At 46.3% G+C, this 12,456-nt stretch overlaps 1 protein-coding gene and 1 long non-coding RNA gene across 4 annotated transcripts; one reads left to right on the top strand and one right to left on the bottom strand.

Moving 5' to 3' along the window:
- Positions 1-2,821: 2,821 nt before the first annotated feature.
- Positions 2,822-4,944, bottom strand: LOC139074069 (uncharacterized). Its single transcript, XR_011523399.1, has 2 exons — positions 4,398-4,944; positions 2,822-3,050 (listed from the first exon to the last, which is right to left on the bottom strand). It is a non-coding gene; the product is annotated as an uncharacterized lncRNA (long non-coding RNA).
- A 67-nt stretch (positions 4,945-5,011) lies between these two features.
- On the top strand, positions 5,012-11,188 carry LOC139074067 (serine/arginine repetitive matrix protein 1-like). 3 transcript variants are annotated; one of them, XM_070562277.1, is made up of 3 exons: positions 5,012-6,756; positions 7,419-7,467; positions 10,890-11,188. In XM_070562277.1, the coding sequence occupies exons 1-3, from the start codon at positions 5,139-5,141 to the stop codon at positions 11,080-11,082; spliced, it is 1,860 nt and encodes a 619-aa protein (XP_070418378.1). In that variant the 5' UTR covers positions 5,012-5,138; the 3' UTR covers positions 11,083-11,188. The 3 variants fall into 3 exon arrangements, with proteins under 3 accessions (XP_070418378.1, XP_070418380.1, XP_070418379.1); XM_070562279.1 differs by lacking the exon at positions 10,890-11,188 and having other exon boundaries at positions 5,012-6,343; positions 6,535-6,736; positions 7,419-7,516; XM_070562278.1 differs by lacking the exon at positions 10,890-11,188 and having other exon boundaries at positions 5,012-6,736; positions 7,419-7,516.
- The last annotated feature ends 1,268 nt before the right edge of the window (positions 11,189-12,456 follow it).

Raw genomic sequence — 12,456 nt, 5'->3', positions numbered from 1 at the left:
AATTGGATATCTACTTGCAAAAGAATGAAACTAGAGTGTTATCTAACACCATATACAAAAATTAACTCAAAACGGATTAAGGACCTAAATGTAAGACTAAAATCAATAAAACTCTTAGAAGAAAACATAGGACAAAAGCTTTGCGGCATTGGATTTAGCAATGATTTCTTGGATATGACACCAAAGGCACAGGCAACAAAATAAAAAATAGACATATTGGACTTCATGAAATTTAAAATTTCACTATCCACAGAGTAAAAAGTCAACCCATAGAATGGTAGAAATAATTTTCAAATCATATCTGATAAGGGATTAATATTCAGAGTGTATAGAGAATAACTAAAATTCAACAACGGAAAACAATGCAATTCAAAATTGGGCAAAGGACTTGAATAGGCATTTCTCCAAAGAAGATATACAAATGGTCAACAAGCACATGAAAAGATACTCAACATCACTAAACATTAGGGAAATGCAAATGAAAACTATAATGAGTTACCACCTCATTAGGATGGCTACTATCAAAAAACAGAAAATTGTAGGGGGCTGGCCCCGTGGCCGAGTGGTTAAGTTCGCGCGCTCCACTGCAGACGGCCCAGTGTTTCGTTGGTTCGAATCCTGGGCGCGGACATGGCACTGTTCATCGGGCCACGCTGAGGCAGCATCCCACCTGCCACAACTAGAAGGACCCACAACGAGGAATATACAACTATGCACTGGGGGGCTTTGGGGAGAAAAAGGAAAAATAAAATCTTTAAAAAAAAAAAAAACAAAAACAGAAAATTGTTGGCAAGGATGCGGAGAAATTGGAACCCTGTGCACTGTTGGTGGGAATGTAAAATGGTAGAGTCATTGTGGAAAGCAGTATGGCAGTTCCTCCAAAAATTAAAAATAGAATTACCATATGATCCAGCAATTCCACTTTTGAATATGTATCCCAAAGAGCTGAAAGTAGAGTCTCCAAGAAACATTTGTACACCCATGTTAATAGCAGCATTATAGCTAAAACGTGGAAGCAACCCAAGTGTCCATCAATGGATGAATGGGTAAGCAAAATGTGCTAAGTACATATAACTGAATTTTATTCAGCCTTAAAAAGGAAAGAAATTCTGCAACATGCTACAAATGGATGAACCTTAAGGACAGTGTGCTAAGTAAAATAAGCCCATCATTAAAAGAAAATACTGTATGGTCCACTTATATGAGGTACTTAGGGTAGTCAAAATCATAAAGACAGAAAATATAATGGTGATTGTCAGGGGCTGGGGGAAGGGAGAGAATGGGGAGTTATTATTTAAAGTGTACAGGGTTTTCATTTGGGATGATGAAAAAGTTCTGGAAATGAATAGTGGTGACGGTTACACAATATCGTTAATGTACTTAATGCCAATGCACAGTCTATTTAAAAATGGTTAAAATAGTACATTTACAAGATGAAGAGAGTTATGGGGATGGATGGTGGTGATGGTTGCACAACAAAGTGAATGTATTTAATACCAGTGAACAGTACACTTGAAATGATTAAGACAGGAGGCCAGCCTGTGGCCGAGTGGCTAAGTTCCCGTGCCCTGCTTCGGCAGGCCGAGGCTTCACCAGTCCAGATCCTGGGCATGGACGTGGCACCACTCATCAGGCCACGCTGAGGTGGCGTCCCACAGAGCACAACCAGAAGCACTCACAACTAAAATATACAAATATGTACGGGGGTGCTTTGGGTAGAAGAAGAAGAAAAAAAAAGAAGATTGGCAAAAGATGTTAGTTCAGGTGCCAATCTAAAAAAATGGTTAAGATGGTAAATGTTATACTATGTATATTTTACCACAACAAAAAAAATTTTAATTATGTCACAACCATAAGTAGACTAATTAGGAATTATGTCATAGAGATTTATTGGTGCAAAAAGATGCCCGTAACATATTGTGGAATAATACTAGTAGTAGTGTGCTAGTAGGTATAACAGGACTCGACTTACGTAAATTTATGAATAAACGTCTTCATGTGGTAAATGCATAGGGAGATGTCTGGAAAGATGCTTATTGAAATAGTAAAGTCATGGGCCCGCCCGATGGCATAGTGGTTGAGTTTGTGTGCTCCACTTCAGCGGCCCTGGCTTCATGGGTTCAGATCCCCGGTGCAGACCTACACACAGCTTGTCAAGCCATGCTGTGGTGGCATCACCCATACAAAGTAGAGGAAGACTGGCATAGATGTTAGCTCAGGGACAATCTTCCTCACACACAAAAAAAAGTAAAGTCCTTTCAGGTGATTTCAGCTTTTTATGATTCTCTGTGAAGCTGTGTTCATTTTGAAGAATAGAAAGGGTTTGGGAATACTTAAAAGTCAAAACAATGGGAGGCAGAACTAGAATGTCATTATAGTTAAATAAACAATCACTTTTATTATAACTCATTTGAAGAAAAATTAACAGAAAGGAATGGTCAGTGTAAGGCATAGGAAAATGAAGCTTTAAGAGCTGGACACTGGGAATGCCCAACTAAAGCATTGTGGGTAGGTGCATGGGCGGTACAGTAGGTATGCCTAGTGCTCTGTGGTGGGTGTTGCCCTTTTATGGGTCATCATACTAACTTCTTGATCCAATTCCATGTTCACCAAGCAACTTCTGTTCCTATTGAAGTTGGTCTATAGGGAGAGAATGACCTGGCTTTCCAATCAGCTCAAGAGTTGTGTATCTCAAAGCATATTAGTAAGTTGCTATTCTGGTTTATATATTGGGCTCTGTGCTTGGTTAATGAGAGTTGACGCTAGAGAAATGGATCTTACATAATCTATTGCTGCATAAGAAATCCCCTCTAAAACTTAGTGACTTGAAACAACAATAACAATTTATTATCTCTAACAGTGTCTGTGTGTCAGGAATTTGGAAGTGGCTCAGCTGGGCAGTTGTGGCTCAGAGTCTCTCTTCAGGTTGCAGTTTGATGCATTTTCAAGTTGGCTAACTCACATGACTGGCAAATTGGTCTTGGCTGTTGACTGGGGCCTCAGTTCCTTTCCACGTGGGTCTCCCATCGAGTATCCTCACCACATGGCAGCTGGTTTCCCCCAGAGTGAGCAATCCAGGAGACCAAGGCAAAAGTGGCAATGCTATTAGGATCTAGTCTTAGAAGTCACATACCATCATTTCTCCTATATTCCATTGGTCACACAGGGCAAGCCCTGATTTGGAATGAGAGGGGACTATAGAAAGGTATGAATACTAGAAGGTGAGGATCATAGGGAGCCATCTTGGAGACTGGCTACCACAGAGCCCATCAACTAGATATCTATCCTTGGCACACCTGCTCCTCACTACATGCCTTTCATTCAAAACAAAACAGTATACTGTGGCTTTTACATCTGTCATCACATTTTATCTTCATCACAACCCCACCAGTAGGGAGACCAAGAGAAGTGGGGGTCACCTTCAAAGAACCCATCTGTATCTCAGGTACAGATTGACTTGAGTTAGACTATTCATGACGAGGAAAATGTCAAGATTCTGTGCTGTGTTTTGCAACATTTCTGCTAAAGTCACCCTTTATGTTTACTTGTACTGAAATTGAACACTGAAAGGAAAATACATATTTCTCCCAACATTAAGAGACTATAAACAATTATTTAAACAACTAAGCTGATTTTAATAAGATCAGAAAGTGATAGCAGACTTAATGTTACATGTTAATGGGGAAATTCAAACTCACTCTCTCTTAATAAACTTACAAAGAGATATATAATCTTCCCAGACAAACAAATAAGCATTATAGTCTCATGTTAAAGGTTGTATATCAATAAACCAGCATATTAAAAGTAGAATCTCATTGGAAAGCTTTGTTCACGTCAGCCAGTCTCAATTTTATGATGACAGGATAGCAAATAAGTATAAATCAATAAGAACTATCTTCACTTCAACCTGGCTTATGCTTAGTGCTTCAAGACAGCAAACTTGTAAATATTCTCCTACTTATACCCATTTGTATATAACAAGACATAATGGCTAACCGAGTGTCTTATATTCTAAAGACTGTGTCAGTAGCTCAAACTTTCTCAATCTATTGAGATTCCTGTTACCTGAAAACGTGTGGTTTTGGTTTCAACTTTATGTCTCTTATCAAGTCTGAATTTAAAGATCCAGAAACAATGAATCTGACCATCCTATAACATCATGACCCTTCAGATCAATAGTGAATTTTGGATATGATAGGGTCTATATCTGAAAGAGAGAGAGAGGGATGCATGTGAAAGGAAGAGAAAGATGACAGTGTCTTTCTTATCCAAATTGGTCATCCAAGTTGGAAAGGCATTCTTTTTAAATCAAGAAAGAACCAGAGTCTAGCTGATTAGGATAGCTGAGAGGAGAGGATCATGAGAAAGGACTCTAATATTTATTGTATGACACTCACCTACCAGGCAGTGGTTTCCAGATGAAGAAATCAAGGCTCAGGCAAATCAAGTAACTTATCCAAGGTGCACAGCTAGTCATTTATTATTGAAACCAATGACTAACTCCAAATCTCTTCTACAATCCTACACTCACTCCTGGGCCAAGAATGTGAGAATTTATGATTTAAGCAACTTGGATTTTTACCCCAGGATCAAACAAGCCACCCCTGAAACCTGGAAGAGACTGTAGCTCTATTTTTTTGACTTTTATCCAGCGCAGTTCCAAAGCAAATTTGGACAACTTTGTATCTTGCACCTTATTAAAACTGGGGCTAACACAGCATGATTGATTTGAGTAGCCTTGCCTTAGTAGGATCTTCAGGCTGATTCCTTCTCTGAATGGTCTCTGAGAATTCCTAGAATCTGGGATGAGTATGGGAGAGTCTGGAGCCTTCCCTATACACCAGGAAGTCCCGGTTTTGCTAAGAACTTGGCCAAAGCCCTAGTGATATCAACTCCAAATCCACAGTTTCCTTGCAATTACTGCTTGAGATTCTCTGAAGAATTGTGGCTATATGCCTGGATGTTTAATAGGAAGCTCCTTCCTTTATGACATCACCAGCCAGGTAGCTAAGGGGACTGTTTGAGGCACTCTTAGAACAGCAGCCACTTTTGTGGGAGTGCAAGAACAGCAGCTTTTAAAACTGAGGGTAGATATTCAGGCTTCATTAGGACCCTGAATGCAAGCCAGCCGGTAAAATATGGGATCTTCCCAAAGAGGCACAATCTTTCAGATGATCAAGACGAATAAAACTGGGTCCAAGGTAGCAGTTTCGTCACCGAAAGGGGCTGAGGTTACTAACACAGCCCCTCAACGGGGACATGGGTACATTCTTGCCACGAGCCAGCGAAGTGCTGCAGTCTCCCTCAGCCCTTCGCCCCATCAAAAATCAGAAGCTGGGCATTCTACCACTCCCCATTCAGCATCAGACTATCCTCGATCTACCTCCCTCCAATCAGGGCACCGCCTCTCTGGAGCACCTATCCCTCGAGGAGCCGAGACTCGATCAAAATCAGAAGCATACCGCCATGCCTCTCTTCAGCGAAAGATCCAGCAAACTCAGACATCAGCTTCCCATGCCGTCCAAATGCAGTGGAATGGTAGTCCATCCCGGGAAGAATCAACACGAAGAGGTGGTGAGAGTAAGTCAGGGCGTGACATCAGTAATCGGTACTCATTAATCCCAGATGCCAAATCTTCTCGCCGGTTGAGTTTTGTAGACCAGAAAGATAACTTACAAAACATACAAGAAGAAGACCCGCCCTCCAAGGTGCAGTACCCACAAGGGGTCAGAGTTCCCCGTAGGACTTTGGTTAACCCAAAGGATGAAGCAGTCCAAACTGAGCCCAGCAGAAAGAGTTTGACTGCTGCTGAGATCAGATCTCCAACGAGACTCTCTAGCCCAGAACGCAGCGGCAGCCGCGCCTATGCAGATTCTCGAACAGCCCAGAGAAGGATCACTGGCCAAGAGTCTGAGGTGGGTCGTCACAGCTCAATTTATACAGAACCCAAGGCCTTGCGTAGGAGTGTGAACTTGGACTCATCCCTCAGACTCTCCATCCTTAAAGATTTGGAAGGTGGGCAACGAGTTTCTTTGCATCCAGAACCTGAGTCTATCCGCAAGTCTTCTGTCTACACTGAAACCAAGCCCTCCTCAAAGGTCTTAATCTCATCAGAAGTGGAGTCCAATGTGAGGTCCTCAATCCGAGCAGATGGCGAGGTCGGCCGCAGGGTCACCATCTCCCCAGGGGTACAGTCAGCACAGTCAGCTCACCGTCTGACATCTCAATCAGTGTCTGAGAGCCTCCACAAAGCCACCACGTTTGTCCCTCCGGAACCCATCTATAAGCAGCACACCCAAAGACCTTCAGAAAGTGTCTCCATGTCCCCAGGACCTGCACTCAGGTATCCAGAACCCTCCCGAAAGCCCTCTCTCCATGCAGAACTGGAACTGATCCCTCGGCCCTTACCCCCTCGGTCCTTACCTAGGTACGGGCCTGACTCCTCATGGTGGGCCTTACTCAATCCTGAAGGTGAAATGCCCCAAAGCCGGCCAACAACACCTGATTTTGAGCCTAAGTTCCCTCCTCCCCTAGACCCTTTATTGTCCTTTTTTGAAATGGACTCAAGCCCTTTCTGTGAGGATCCGACGTTCCAGGGAGAGAAAGCAAGTCCATCACCACCACCAGCACCAGCAACACAACCATCACTACCATCACCAAAGGAGTCTCCAAGCCGGGCACCATTGAGGGAAGTGCCACAGGCCCCCAAGTACACCACCAAACAACCCAATCAAAGGTTTAGTGCTTTCTTCTTGGGTATGTGAAGGAGCAGACTGCCCAGGTGCAGCCCCGTTTAGTGAGGTAGGACGTTGGGGTGGGCAGGAAAGACTCCTCTTCATTCTGGGCTTCAGAGCTGCCCCCTGCCAGTGCCAAAGCTGGTCTCATTCTTGAGCCCATTGCTCCATTCCTTCCCTGCCAGCTTCTCTGAGTCCAAGCTAATGACATTGATGATGATGCTTGGGCCCAGTGTCAGGTATTGACTCTTCCAGGCAACACTGCTTAACCTCTCAATGGAGGGTAGTAGAGAGCGGTTTGCAGGGTCAGAAGCTGCTTCCAGATAGTGGAGATGGAGAACTGAGCTGGCGTGAGGGCTGGTAAGGGCTGGTAAAGAGAATAAGATCCTCAGGTAAATATTCTGGCAACAAAGTGGAGAAGGTGGGGCATAGATGAGCTGGGACTTAGACTTTCAAGAGGGGAAAGGCATTAACAGTGACACAAAGAGGGTGGGGAAAAAAGGAGAGGGAGAGTGGGAAGGTGACATTTAGTCCTAGGCTGGAGGAGCTTTTTGGAGAGGATCAAGGGCTGAGGGCAGCTTTGGGTGGAGACATATGGAGCTAGAAAGGGAGATATTAAGTAGTGGGGGGATGGGGTGTACATCCCACAGAGAGAAAAAAAGCAAAAATCTCTGTTACTTTCAGATGTCTCTGAGGAAATGTACAATCGTGTCATCTGGTGGCTCAAAGGTCGGTGCTTTTCCCTCCTGTGGGTCCAGTGTGGGCTTTGGGAGGCAGGGGACAGGTGGGAGGGTGGCCTCTGTGTATCTACAGAGCGAGGTCTGTTAGGATGGTACACACTGGGCTTTGACTTGAAGGAGCAGTGGAACTTCTCATCTTGCCTATAAGTCCACCATTAGAGTCATTCCTCTGGGACTTGAAACCTTTTTCATTTTCAAGAGTCTCCTTTTAATGGGAAGTAGCCACTTCTGGAATGGAGAACAATTTAAGACCATGGCTTTTCAGCTTAGCTGCTCTCACCTATCGCGTAAGATAAAAGATAAAAAGATTTTAAAAAATCCACCAATACACAGTATCTGCTTCACAGTCTTACTTCAGGGCTGACCTCACACTAATTTGGGTTAAGGGGTCTCCTCATGTGTCTCTCTGGTTCCTCAGAACCCTCCTCAAGCCTCCCATCCCAGGACCTAGGAGGTACTTGTTGGCTGCTGCCCAGGCAGGATCTCCAGGGATGTCTGGGCCTCCACCTTGAGGCCACCAGTGGGTCCTGCAGCCAACGCTAGAATCCTTAAGAGAAGTGTCCCCAGGGCCTGGTGATTGCTTGACACCCTCCCCAACACTCCCTTTGTATTCTTGACCTCTCTGGTGGGAGGGAAGGTGGGTACCAGCCCTCATACAGTGAATCTTAGTGGCAAGGAGTTCCTGCTTTGAACATTGTAGCCCAAAATATGCTCCAGCCCTTTGAACATGAGGGAGGCCAGGGCTCTGGATGAAGAAGTTCCTAGGGAGGAGAGCCCTGGGAATGCAATCCAGTCCCAACCAGTATGAGCCCTCCGAGTGATGGACAGCAAAGAGCAGAGAAGGGCAGTCTTGCCCCTCAGTGGGAGCAAAGTTCTATAAAGTAGAAGTTCAGTAGAATATGGACTCTGGACTTTGATTATCGGGTTTGAGCCCTGTGTCCACTATTTTCTGACTGTGATCTTGGGGAGGTTATTTTACCTCTCCAATCACTAGTTTCCCCATCTGTTAATGGGAGAAACAGCTTCCTCTCAGGGTTCTTGTGAGGACTGACCAAGCTATTACGTGTAAAGCACTTAGCATGGTGCCTGGAACAGTGAGCACCCAGTAAATGCTAGCTGTTGTTCTTTGAGCCGCTTGTACTTGGAAGGAATTTGGGCCAGGTTATGCCCAAGTCCACTGGACATCTTTAGTAAAACTCTCTTTTTCCCCTCCCGTTGGCACTCCCTGAATCCATTTGCTGCCCCCTGGGAATGCATGGCTTCTGCTTCTCCGTTATGACAGATGAGGAGGTAAGAACACCCCTGGGAAGTTACTTTCAGTTTTCCTGTGCTCCCTCTTATCCAAGTCCCTCTCTTACCCTCTGGTGGAAGCACCTATGGAGGGAGACAGACAGAGCTGCTCCCTATGGTTGGGCAGGTGGTTCACTGAACAAAGGCACCTGGCAGAGAGGTTAAGCGGGACCCGAAATCTAGCCTGTGTTCTGTTTGCCAAGCCATGCACCTGTAGGGCTGCATCTCCCCAGAGGGGCATTTACACAAAGGTGATATATCAGCTAGTTGCAGCCCTGGAGAAAAAGAGTAGAGACCTTTTGGCAGACAATGAATCCTGCCGAGTGCTCTATGAGAGGGCCGTTTGGGAAGCCATAGATCCGATCAGTCCGCACTTGGCTCTCCCCTCTCCAGCCTAGGGCACTCCAGAAAGGGGACGTTTTTTCTGGGTTACACACTATTTGAGTCCTCAACTTGGAAAGGCACAAGGTGAACTCTGCTCTCGGCAGCCCTGTGTCCTGAATTTGGCAAAGAGTGTCCTGATTTCACAGTGCATTGTTCCCATAAGTACTTTAGTTCTTCTTGGCCCATGTTTGATAAGATAGTCTGAGAAATTCCTGCCTGCATTTTTTCTCTTGCCGTATCTCTCCCTTACCCAAAGCCTAGCATGGCCTCTAATAGGTCCCCTCCATGGGCTACCCCAGGATGGACAGTTGACTACAAATGGAAACAAATGGGAGGTGGCACGACAGACTGAGCTCAGATAATGGAACAGCTGAAGGGGAGGTGCCAGAAATGTAGCTGCCATCCCTCTGCCATGGCTTCTTATCCAGCCCTGTTCCCCCAGCTCAGCTGTGGGTGGGAGAAGCTACTTTTAGAGATTATCCCCATGCAAGACAGTAAATCCTTCTCTCCCTATTCTTTTCTTTCTTCCTTCCTTCCTCCCTCTCTCCCTTCCTTCCATAAACAATTTTTACTCAGATGCCTAGCACTCTGCTAGGCACTTTTGGGGAAAGCACTGAAGCCTCACAGTGCATGCATTCTTTGGCCTTACAAACTTACCATCTGGGAAGGGAGATAAGACATGGACAGGAAACATTTATGCAACAATGTCAAATAGCCTGTGCTCAAATGTCCAAATAAATGCACCAAACTGCAGAAGTGCTCTTGGAGGGTCTGAGGAGAGAGGGAGTTAACACGGAGTAGGGGGGATGGTCAGGTTACCCCTTCCTTCCCAAAGTCAGGGGGTATCTCACCAGCTAGCCTTTTGCTCACCCCTTGATGCAAATCTATACCCTTGGGAGGGGGTCAGTATTTTCCCTTGTTCAGGATGTGATTTTTTTTTTGAAGATTTTATTCTTTTTCCTTTTTCTCCCCCAAAGTTCCCTAGTACATAGTTGTGTATTTTTAGTTGTGGGTCCTTCTAGTTGTGGCAAGTGGGACGCCGCCTCAGCATGGCCCGATGAGTGGTGCCATATCCACGCCCAGGATTCCAACTGGTGAAACCCTGGGCCAACAAAGCAGAGCGCACGAACCCAACAACTCGGCCACAGGGCCGGCCCCAGTATGTGATGTTTTTGCCTGGGCAAGTTCCTCCCTGTTTGCCCCTACCCTCACTCCCTTTCTTTGTGCATCTTGTTTTAGTTTAGGAAGTCAAAACCCTTGGCAGTAGGATGGCTCCTTCCCAAAATAGCTCTTATCCTGTCTCAATAATTGCAGCTCTCCAGGGCTGTTCAGCAGTAGAGCTGCTCCCCAGAAGCTGGGAAGAAAAGACTCCCAGGCAGCTGGGCCTGCTGGTCTTCTCTGACTCTCTGGAAGTGTGGTGGCATGCAGGCAGGCCAAATATTCTCCTCGCAAAGCGTGAGAGCACTAGGCCTTCCCCAGCCTGTCCCCCAGACTGCACTGCTCACAGGCAGTTCCAGGATGGAGACTCTGTGGTGCTGGTGTCCAAGGCTTCTCGTTCCTTTGATCTGGGAGTGGTTACTATAGAGTCTGTCCCAGATTCCATTCCTGGCAGGAACTCTCTGGTGGCCCAGCCACAGCGCCTGGCTCGTGGATGGCAGCATGTTTGTTGTTGAGCTTCACAAGCCCTTCTGGGTCCACAGCTGGGGACAGAGCCTGATTCAGCCCCTCTCTCTCTCTCAAGTGTCAGCCTCCTCCCAAGTGGCTCGTCAAGGCCCTTTTGTCTAAGGAGCAGCGTGGACAGATGCTTCTCGTCCTTGGATTGGTACTTTAGGGGCTGGAGTCTCCCCAGAGGAGATTACGCTGGACTGAGGGAAGCATTCCTGGTGGGTTTTTTGGGTATTAGAACTAGCAGAAGTGCAACGGGAAGGTCCTAAGGGTGCCCGATGGGGTCACTGGGGGTTGTCTTCTCACACAACCCTAGGGAATTCCCTGGAATAAAGCAGCTCTTGATGGACAGGGCTGCCCTGGCCCCAAGATCCTGTGTCCTCAAGGGACCTAACCTACTTGTCCTTGGATGTGACTTCTCAGGCCATCAGGGGACAAGATGGTTTACTCCCTGCTATATCTATCAATTATGCAAAAAACCAACTCTGGAAAACAGGCCAGGAACCAGAGGAGGCCGTCTCAATGATACCTAAGGCAGACTTCAGTGTCTTTAGGGTAACGTGTCATTTGGCCCCTGGTGGAGGGTATGACCAGCCTCCTTTTGGCTCCTGAGCTACAGGGAAGTTTGGCTCAGGTAGACTTCCTTGACAGAGAAAAATCCAGAGCCTAGGAGAAACACAGGGAGGCTCTGCCTTCACGGAGAGGCTAACAGAATCCCAGGATATGGGCTTTCTGAAAGAACCCTAGAGCCGTCTTTCCCACTCCCCTCATTCTCTCCTGCTTTGTACAGAGGCTCATAGTTGAGAGGAAAGGGAATTGTTGAAGAATGGAGCAGAGCTGCTGACAATGGGGCAGGGGACCTCGGGAGGCTCTTCATAGTAGCTTCACCCTCACTACTCAGTTTCTTTGCTGTCAGATGGTACCTTGTTCATTTCCAGCTGCAATGGGCAGCCAAGTCCAGAGCAGGATGGAAGGCTGGTGACCCCTGGCCCAGATTTGCTATTTTGGGGACAGGCTAGATTGACCAACTCATCAGAGTTTGCCAAGAACTTTCCTGGTTCTAGCATTAAAAGTCCTATGTCCTGGGAACCCCCTCAGTCCTGGGCAAATTGGGACAATTGGTCATCCTAGGACAGGCTGTGGTGTGGTATGCCTCAGCAAGAGCCACTGGAAGCGCAGGGCAGGGGGGTGATCTGCTGCCTTCACTGTGAGACCTGGGCAGATTACTCCCTCTGCCTATAAAATAGGGGCAGGAAAGTGCTATGCCTTCCTCTTGGGCTTGATGGCAGAACTGAGGCCAGAATTCCTGTTTTTTGTTCTGCCCAGAATGATCCCACATGGGGAAGAATCTGCCACATCCATTTTGGACTTTCTTGTGTATTTCCAGGAGCCACTTGATTCCCCGCCTGGAAACCATCTCTCACATTACATCTTTCTGTCAGAGTAGTTTGGTGGTGTTTGAAATGGCGAGTTGTTCAAGTAAAAGGAGAAACAGCGGGCCTGGGTGGTAGGGAGCTTGGCTTCAGAGGGCAGGGTGCCTACTTCGATGAGGAAGCAAATCTAACACAGAAGCTACCCTAACAGCTGCTCAGCCAGAGGAAAGCTGTCCTGAGTGACAGAAATGACCATGCCCCCTCACCCTC

Source organism: Equus przewalskii, chromosome 10 (genome assembly GCF_037783145.1).
Source record: "Equus przewalskii isolate Varuska chromosome 10, EquPr2, whole genome shotgun sequence".
NCBI lineage: Eukaryota > Metazoa > Chordata > Mammalia > Perissodactyla > Equidae > Equus > Equus przewalskii.
This window is presented reverse-complemented; position numbering and strand designations above follow the sequence as displayed.